This window comes from Sceloporus occidentalis, unplaced genomic scaffold, assembly GCF_023333645.1.
Source record: "Sceloporus occidentalis isolate IW3139 unplaced genomic scaffold, rSceOcc1.0.p SCAF_37, whole genome shotgun sequence".
Classification (NCBI taxonomy): Eukaryota; Metazoa; Chordata; class Lepidosauria; order Squamata; family Phrynosomatidae; genus Sceloporus; species Sceloporus occidentalis.
Window position 1 is genome coordinate 2,855,160 of NW_028317017.1, and position 9,912 is coordinate 2,865,071.

The 9,912-nt window shown below is 37.7% G+C and overlaps 2 protein-coding genes across 2 annotated transcripts; one reads left to right on the forward strand and one right to left on the reverse strand.

The window, feature by feature from the left end:
• Window positions 1-3,725: 3,725 nt before the first annotated feature.
• Window positions 3,726-4,661, forward strand: LOC149297731 (olfactory receptor 5F1-like). The gene has a single exon (XM_089488193.1). The coding sequence runs from the start codon at window positions 3,726-3,728 to the stop codon at window positions 4,659-4,661; it is 936 nt and encodes a 311-aa protein (XP_089344319.1).
• Window positions 4,662-8,690: 4,029 nt separating this feature from the next.
• LOC149297732 (olfactory receptor 5AR1-like) lies at window positions 8,691-9,623 on the reverse strand. The gene has a single exon (XM_089488247.1). It carries the CDS (start codon window positions 9,621-9,623, stop codon window positions 8,691-8,693), a length of 933 nt encoding a protein of 310 aa, XP_089344373.1.
• Between the last annotated feature and the right edge of the window lie 289 nt (window positions 9,624-9,912).

The following is a 9,912-nucleotide window of genomic DNA, read 5'->3' on the forward strand; positions in this document are numbered from 1 at the left end:
TGCCATCCTGGATGAGTTGCACTACCTGAGCCACTTGTGTGGGTTGTAGACTCCGTCCCATGCTACCACTAGAGTGAAAGCACCACCAACATTCAAAAGTGACCAAAACATCAGCCAGGAAGCATAGGAACTGAGAAGTGGTCTGTGGTCACCACCTGCAGAACCACTCCTTTATTGGGGGTGTCTTGCTAATTGCCTATAATTTCCACCCGTTGTCTGTACCATTTGCATAACAGCGTGTGAAATTGATTGTCCATCAGTGTTGCTTCCTGAGGGGACAGTGTGATTTCACAGATGTGTGATTGACTTTGAGTTACATTGTGTTGTTTAAGTGTTCCCTTTATTATTTTGAGCAGTGTAATATATATATATATATATATATATATATATATATATATATATAATTGTTAACAGCAATCACACTCCTATGATGCCCAGGCATACCCAGATTCCAGCATTTACTGGCTGATTTAGCATGATAGGAGTTATTCACACTCCTATCATGCCCAGGTTTTAGCATGTACTGGTTGGCTGGGCATGATAGGAGTGTGATTGCTGTTAACAATCATATATATATCAATATTGTTATTGAATCTTTCTGTCCAATTTTGGTGTGTTACTTGCTTGTAATAAAAGTGTGGTTCACAGCAAAATTGGCCAAAAAAATGATATATATATATATATATCACATATAGCATCAATACACAAGGGGGCAGCTAGCCAGGTTTCGGCATGTATTGGCTGCTTGTGCATGATAGAAGTGTGATTGCTATATTAAATATATATGATTGCTAACAGCAATCACACGCCTATCATGCACAAGCAGCCAATACCTGGCTAGCTGCCCCCTTTGTGTATTGATGCTGCCAGCAGTATGGGGTCTGCACATCACTTACAGCCGCTCTATGCCATGCCCCCCCACTTACACATCCATGCTATCACACACACTCATTCATTTACTCATTCACAAGCATTAATTCAGTAATTTCCTCAATCACGTGATACTCATTCGTAAAACCTCCCCCACCCCCTTACCTGAACTGCATATCTCTTGCTCGCAGACTTGCGCAGGGGCCCTGCTAGTTCCCTCTGTGTTGCTCCCACTCTGTGCAAACAACTTCTCTTGTCCTGCCCAGGGGAAGCAGGAACTGAGCAGAATCATGTCACGTGACATAAATTCACGTGACTTAGCTGGGTTCTTGCTTCCCATGGCCGGTACAAGAGACGCTGCTCGTACAATGTGAGAGCAATGCACAGGTAAGCAGCCTGGCCCCTGCGGATGATTATTTTCGTCTGGTTTTTTTTCGGAATTTCGCAGATAATGCTCCTTTCGGACTATATATTTCGACCACTAATATATTGGTGCAACCCTAGTTTGTATGTCTTATTCAGTTGATCTATACATGCAAGTGTTGTTTATTTTATCTATACCTGAACTACAGGGAGTAAGTAAAAGAGAGGTGTAAATGAGAGGACAAGGGACTTATTATGGGGGAGAAGTCACGGTCAGAATGAGGAAGGACTGCACTGACTTTTTTTTGGTGTCAGAGTGGAGGGAGTGATTGCATGCTAGGGAGCGTGGAGGGGAGCCCAAGGAAATGCTTGCCCAGGGTCCAATTTTTCAATATTTAAAAAAAAATTGTTTCTTTACAAAGATTAGTGGTTTTTCCCTACATTTACTGTATTAATTGTACATTATTTTTACCAGTCTTTAAGTTATATATTATTGTACTTGTTTGCAAAAAAAGAGATGGGGAGAACGTGGGATAGTGGATAGGGAGGAAAGAGATATCTGATGGGGAGTAAGAAGGGGATATCTGACAGGGAAAGATGCTATCCCCCCAGATTTTTAGGGGTTCCTACGCCAATGCCTGACATCACTGTGCTCCACTGAGACACCTCAATCTCATGCAAGAGCTAATCTCTAATTGCGGGGCAAAAACTGAAGAGGAGGAGATCTTTGATCGGGAGGCCATCTGAGGTGAGGGAATGATGTCCACAGTGGCAGCGCAGACTGCTGCTGCCATAGCTGGGTATGGTGCCCCAAAAAGAGATCAAAGTGCCGACTGGGTCCCATGGACCCACCGGGACCCATGCAAGGGCCGGCCCTGGTTACATATCCTATCAGGGAAGTATAATTTAGAAAGGCTTATTTTTTGTTGCATTTTATAGGATATATAAACCTGTTAAGTAATTTATTCTCTCTTCTTTAAAAAATAGATTTGTTCAGTAAAAAAAATAGTCAATTTGGCCCAAACCTCATCCTCAAACCTCATCCTCAATTGAATGGTAGTTGTATCGATAAATATTTGTACCATATATATAAAACATGTAATTAGTTGTCTCTTAGATTCATAACCTTATGAATAGGTGAGCATGTTAAAGGAAGATTAATGCTCACAAATGAATCATTAGATTATTCAAAAACAAACCATTCTGTAGCTGTAATCCTTATGGACAAAACAGCATAATCTCAAAGGATTGTAGAAATATATAAATTAATTTACAAATAATATATATATATATAAACTACAGACACTTATTGCATCTCAATAGCTGCAAGCAACACAGACTTCAAACAGAGTGTTTAACAGAGTGTTTAAGTTCAGGTATACTGATCTAATTATAAGATAAACTGCTAAAATATTAGAAATAGAATATTTTTGGTTGATTTTATTACATACACATTACTTTTCTATGTTAAGTGTCTTTAGTATGAGATTAATTTAAAAAAAATGTCATATTATCAGACAAGTTAGTAAGTAAAAACTAGGATTCTTTAACAAAAATGTTTTGATTCAGTTTCCTTATTTACAATAAGGTGACATGGTAAATGCACATAAACCAGTTTATCTGGGATACCAGACATCCTAATAAATAAATGATAAATTATAACGACTTCTGTTGTTTCAACTAACTTCTCTGAAATAGTCTTAAAATGTCTAATTTTTCAAAAGTGTTTTTCTAGTATTTAACAAATACTTAATTGGCTTAAAACATTATTGGTTTACTAAATTACATTTTGTTTCTTTTTATGCTCCACAATCACTAAGCATTTTTTATAAAGAGTGGTGCTAGCTGTATGTTCCATTGATCATATATTATATTTAAACTATTAAAATGTTTTATTTGTGAGGGAAAAAAAAAAAATGGCAGCCGATTCTAAAGTTCATAAAGTTCATTATTCTACGCTATAATTGTGTAATTTCAAAACTTAATAAAATATACATTTCTACAAATCAAATAAGAAGAGACGAGCCTCATAAAATTAAGAATTTTATGGTATCTTTTGTGGATTTTTTTTTTTTACACAAATTAATGTTTTTGCTTAGGAAATCCCCAGATATTTATATATATTTTATGTGACATATCCCATATACATTAAACAAAATTATACAAAGAAATTAACTAAGTAATTTTTTAAAATAAGTTAAATTATTTCATTTTTTAATCATGGTTTTTCTTTTTTAATAAGTAAAACTGCATCTGTGTTAACAACCATGCTTTATTTCTAACAAACGTTATCCAATCTCTTACTAGTGACTACTATAGGTTGCAATCTCCCAGAAAACCAAGATGGATCATTTTAATGACTAAGATCCAAACATGTGGCAATACACCCAATGTAAATAATTTAAAAATTGACATTTTATCTTTTAAAAGTATATATATAATTAATCTCCTTATGCTTTTTTATGTACAGTATTTTTTCTTTAAAAGGGACAATGTTTGAAAAACTGGACCGCAGTAACGAAACCTGTATCACTGAATTTATTCTTTCTGGACTCACTACTCACGCAAAACTTCAGATTCCGTTCTTTCTGCTGTATTTATTGGTGTATGTTGTAACATTCCTGGGTAATACCATTATTATTACCTTGATTAGAATGACTCCTGGTCTACAAACACCTATGTACTTTTTTCTAGTTAACCTATCATTTGTAGATATTCTATACTCCTCCACTATTACACCCAATAGTCTGGCTAATATTATCTATGTGGGTAAAACAATCTCCATCACTGGTTGTGCTACACAAATGTTTTTCTTCATTGAGCTGGCTAGTTCGGAAGCCATGTTACTTGCGGTTATGGCTTATGACAGATACATAGCCATATGCCAACCACTGAATTATTCTCTCATTATGAACAATAAAAAATGCCTAAAATTCGTTTGCACTGTGTATACCCTAGGATTTATCAACTCACTAATACATACATATTGTGCCTTCAGAGTACCACTTTTTTGTGCAAGACAGGTAAACCACTTCTATTGTGATCTCATTCCCATCTTAAAATTATCATGCCAAGACACATTTCTAAATGAACTCTTCTTGTTTATCGTGGCTGGTTCCATTGAAGTTGGCTCATTGTTATGTATAGTAATATCTTATACATGCATTCTATTTACCTTATTTAAAACCCATTCTGTAAAATGTGGGTATAAGTGTCTCTCCACCTGTGCTTCTCACTTTACTTGTGTTGCTTTGTTCTATTTCCCTGTTCTATTCACATACCTGAGACCGACTTCTTCATACTCTATGAACGAGGACTGGGTGGTATCTATATTTTATACAGTAATTATACCCATGCTGAACCCTATCATCTATAGCCTGCGGAATAAAGATGTAAAAGAGGCACTGAAAAAAGTCAGAATACAGTAAGCTAGTCGACAGCTAAACTTGAACTGTTAAAATGAAGTTGAGTCTAAATTTCACAGCTTAGATATACATTGTGGGCTTGCCTTTGTTATCACTTTACATTGCTATTTACTTTTATTGCTTTCATGTTTTCTATTTAAAACCTACAAACTTTTTAGTCTTGTATTGGGGGCAGTTATCCATAGTCTAAAATGCAATTTAATTTGTTTGTGAAATGACCTGTATCAATCCTACCATAAGTGAGCTCTAATTAAATCAGAGCAGGTTGTCTTCATTAAATTGTGTAAAGTCATCTCACCAACTTGCCTTCCTTGACTTGAGCAAGTCATCCATAGCTGAGTTGGGTAACCAGTATTTTTCATGTTTTCATTCGAATGCTTCATGCACAAAATGTGGTAGACATCATATATTCCCTTCTCCTGCCTGGGTGGCTTTTATTATTCTTATAAAGCTTTTCTTTTAACCTATGAATATAAAAGAAATAATAAATACCACAAATCATAGTGATAACACATATGTTGAAAATACAAATGTGTGTGTGTGTGTATATATATATATATATATATATGTAAATGGGTGAAGCCGTATTAGTCCAGTAGACACGATGTCAAAATATATTGTATTGCAGAGCAGTGGCGTCGCTACAGGGGGGCAAGGGGGGGCCCCCCTGTAGCGACGCCACTGCCCCCCCTTGCCCAGGACAGTCCCGCAATGGGACTTTAAGTCCCGGGCAGCCTCAAACTTTTTTTTTTTTTTTTTTTTGACGTGGAGGAGAGAGGGGCGCCTAGCAACCGCTCGGCCCTCCCTCAGTCTCCTCCACGAGGCCTCTACCTCCGTCGGGGTGCCGGCGTTTCATGCTGAGCGCCGGTATATGACGTCATATCCGGCGCCCAGCAGTGAAGCCGCGCGACGCGGCAGAGCAGGAAGACGGAAGCCACGTTCTCCGGCCGCAGGACTTAAAGGTGAGTGAACTACAAAGGGGGAGAGGGTAGATAGTGAGTAGGGAAAGAGGAGTGAGAGGGGTTAGAAATTTATAAGGGAGGCAGAAGGGGTAGAAAGTGATAAGGGAGGGAGAAGGGGTAGAAAGTGATAAGGGAGGGAGAGGGGGTAGAAAGAGATAAGGGAGGGAGAAGGGGTAGAAAGTGATAAGGGAGGAAGTGGGGGAGAAAGTGATAAGGGAGGGAGAGGGGGTACATAGTGAGAAAGAGGGTAGTAAGAATATTGAATTAAAGTAAAGTGTGAATGAGTGAGATGCATTGTCTGAATGAGGGAGAGCATGAGTTAATATGTGGATGAATTGTCTGAATGAGGGAGAGCATGAGTTAATATGTGGATGAATTGTCTGAATAAAGGAGAGCATGAGTTAATATGTGGATGAATTGTCTGAATGAGGGAGAGCATGAGTTAATGTGTGGATGAATTGTCTGAATAAAGGAGAGCATGAGTTAATATGTGGATGAATTGTCTGAATGAGGGAGAGCATGAGTTAATATGTGGATGAATTGTCTGAACGAGGGAGACCATAAGTTAATGAGTATGTGTGCATCATAGATGTATAACCGTGGAGGGCAAAGATGGCACTAGCAGGATGTTTGAGCCTTGGGGACAAAGATAGCACAGGCCAGGCTGTTTGGGGACAAAGTTGACTTGTGCTGGGCTATTTGGGGACAAAGATGGCAAATCTTATGTGTGTTATCTAAGTGCTGGTCAGGTTCTATGTGGGCAGTGAGGACGCCAGGGCTGACTTTGGGGTGTGCAACCTGTGATCTATGCCTGTAATTTAGGGGTTTTAAATATACCTTTAATGCCGTGTTTTTATGTGAATTTCAACTGATCTGTACCTGCTGTCAGGACTCGGGTGATCAGGTTGGGTAGGAGCCCATGCGTAGGGGATACTTGGGGTTCAGTCTGTAACCTACGGTGCATGATTATGCAAACAAAGACACCACAAGCAGAAATCCAGGTAATGCAGTGTATTTTATGTATATAACAGGACCAGCAAATAAGGGTAATACAGTCTAAGCAAGAAACGTATGGCAAAATAAAATACCGGTAATAAGTCTTTTGGCAGGGAGCCCGCTTGGAAGGGTACAAAAGGCACGGAGCCCGCTTGGAAGGATACAAAGCAGGGAGTCCACTTTGAAGGACACAAAGCAGGGAACCAGGAACAGTACTGGTGCAGAGCCACACCATAGGTCCATAGACTTCAATACAAAGGCCCTGACTGAAGGGCAGGGCAGGTTCATAAAGGCAGGGTAATCCAGGTAAGAAGGCCCAGCTGGATGTATGGACTAGGGCTCAACCCAGGTAACAAGGCACACCTGATCCCAGTAATTGAGTTCTGAGTGCTCCAGAGGGCGGCCACTAGTGGTAGCAGAGTTCTATACAACAGGTATGAAAAAGCGATGGTTCAGGCAGTGAAAAAGTGGTCCCTGACACCTGCAAAGCTGGGTTTGCGTGTTATTCTGTAGATCCATATGTGCTATGCTTTGTTTCCATACATTATTTATGTATACCTGCAAATACAGGGTTTGTATGTCTTGTTCAGTTGATTAATACCTGCAATGCTGTTTCCATGTATTTATTTAATCTATACCTGCAATGCTACGTTTCATATATTATTATTGTATACCTGTAAATACATGATTTGTATGTCTGATTCTGTTTATTTGATATATACCTTCAGTGATGAGATCACAAATGAATTTCAATTGATCTATACATGCACAGCTGGGTTTGTGTGTTAATGTGTTGATCTATACCTGCTGCCGGCAGCAGGGTCTAATATGTGTATATATATATATTTATCGGCAGCAGGGACTAATATTAATATATATCGGCAACTGGGGCTAATATTAATATGTATGGGCAGCAGTGACTAATATATATATTAGTCCCTGCTGCCGATAAAGTTCAATATTCAATATTCTTACTACCCTCTTTCTCACTATGTACCCCCTCTCCCTCCCTTATCACTTTCTCCCCCCAAATAAGAATGCCTCGCTACATTTGAATTCCAGAAAGACAATTATAATGATCTAGGCTGATCCAATTAATGTTATCCTAAGAAAAAAATTAAATTTTTATAAATGTTTTAAAATATTATATAAAACAAAAAACTAATGACTGGGCAATTACAGAACTTAATTTAACCCCAAAAACCATGTGACAAACCAAGGTTTTGGCATCACACATGTCCCTTTTTCAGCATAAGTTAATAAGTAAGTAAATAAATTGTTTATACAATTTGGAACTTTAAGAACAATAGAGATCAATCAGTGTAAGGACACTGTGTGTCGGATCAGGTAGGAGTCGGATTCAGAGCATGGCCGTAGACAGGCTGATGATGTATCCAGTTCTGGGCTGCGCTCGACTTTAGCCTTAGTCCTTCTCTTGGGCACCATCTATAGGGCACATGGCAGGCCACACGGCTCGGACAGGATTCAAAACCAAACAATGCAAAGGCCAGGAACACAGGAAGAAGGAAAACCTGGAGAAACTGGATACTGCCTGAAGTTGGAGTGGACGTTACAATCAGACATTTGCACTTTGCAAGTACAAAGCTGTCGACTGGCATTACTTTAATACCTTGCATGAGTTTTTGGAAAGTTTAAGACAATGTAGCCAGCAAGAGAAATCAGAAGATATAGATGAACAAATATTTTCCATATATTTGTTTCCTATTTCTATTGAAACACAATGGAAGTTTAAATGTTTAAACGATGCAGAGGATACTTAATGTTGAAACAAAGTGTGACGTGCAACACCTGCTGTAAATTATATACTACTGCTACTAATAATACTACATTTCCTTATATTGCATATTCCATTGTTGTTTGTCAGAACAACTGGTGCTAAGAACATCTCAGAGCCACATTTCAGAAATGGACATTTAATTAATGTGTAAACTGAAAACACCTATTGTAAGATTTCATTGGAAATATAAATGATGTCCTGAATCTGATATTTTGTTTTTCACAACACATTAACATAAGGTATTGAAATTATTATAAAAGGTTTATTTTGAATGTATTACATAATTATTTTATTGATAACATTTGTGAAAGCAACTTTGACCTGTTTATTTCGGAGACTATAAATAATTGGGTTCAGCATAGGAATTACTACAGTGTATATTGATGAAATTACTTTGTCCTTCTGGATTGAGTAACTGGATATTGGTCTTGCATATACAAATATGGCTGTCCCAAAAAATAATGCCACTACCATTAGATGTGAAGAACATGTTGAAAAGGCTTTTTTTCTACCTTCGGATGAATGCATTTTCAGCATGGTAGAAATAATGTTTGCATAGGAAGCCAGGATAATGGCGGCAGAGAGTGCTCCAAGAACACTGGATAAGAGAAACATCATTAGTTCACTTATGAAAGTATCAGTGCAGGAGAGTTTAAGTAGTGGAGGAATGTCACAAAAGAAATGGTTCACTATATTGGGACCACAAAAGGACAACCGGAATGTACAACTGGTATGTATAATTGATGTTAACAATCCTCCACCATACGCTGAAACAACCAATTTTATTCTAAGACTTTTGTTCATAATGATTATATAAAGTAAAGGGTAACAAATCGCCATATATCGATCATAGGCCATCACGGTGACAATGAAACATTCTGCACCCACAAATAAGGCAAAAAAGAATAATTGAGCAGCACAGCCTGTAAAAGATATCACCATCCTGTCTGACAGCATATTAATTAAAATTTTAGGGGTAATAACTGAAGAATAGCATAGATCTGAAAGTGACAGATGGCAAAGAAAAAAATACATTGGGTTTTCAAGAGCAGCAGAGCAACAAATCAAAATGATCATACATGTATTGCCGAAAAAGGTTACTAAATACATTAATAGAAAGACCACAAAAAAAAGAATGTTGAAATTGGGGTTATCAATTAATCCTGACAAAATGAATTCTTTAACTGATGTTTCATTGGTCCTCTCCATGGAGTAGTCATCCAATCATCTGTAAAAAGGAAATAGTAGAAAGGTTGGTATTATTTGTGTGACCACAAGGATGGGAGTAGGTTCATATTACTGGGATCTAGTAAACTGGTGACAGTTACTGGTGTAAAGGCATAAAAAAGCATGCCTTAATAAATCAATATAAAAACTATTTGTCCATTTTGCCAGCAAAATATCAGCCAGGATACTCGACAGAGAATGTATAATATGCATATACTAAAGCTAAAAAAAAATGTTTAGGAAAAGCTGCACCGGAAGCTTCCTCTTAATA

Excerpts from the sequence above, each read along its gene's own strand:
- LOC149297731 (XM_089488193.1), top strand. The coding sequence starts at position 3,726 with ATGTTTGAAAAACTGGACCGCAGTAACGAAACCTGTATCACTGAATTT.
- LOC149297732 (XM_089488247.1), bottom strand. The coding sequence starts at position 9,623 with ATGGAGAGGACCAATGAAACATCAGTTAAAGAATTCATTTTGTCAGGA.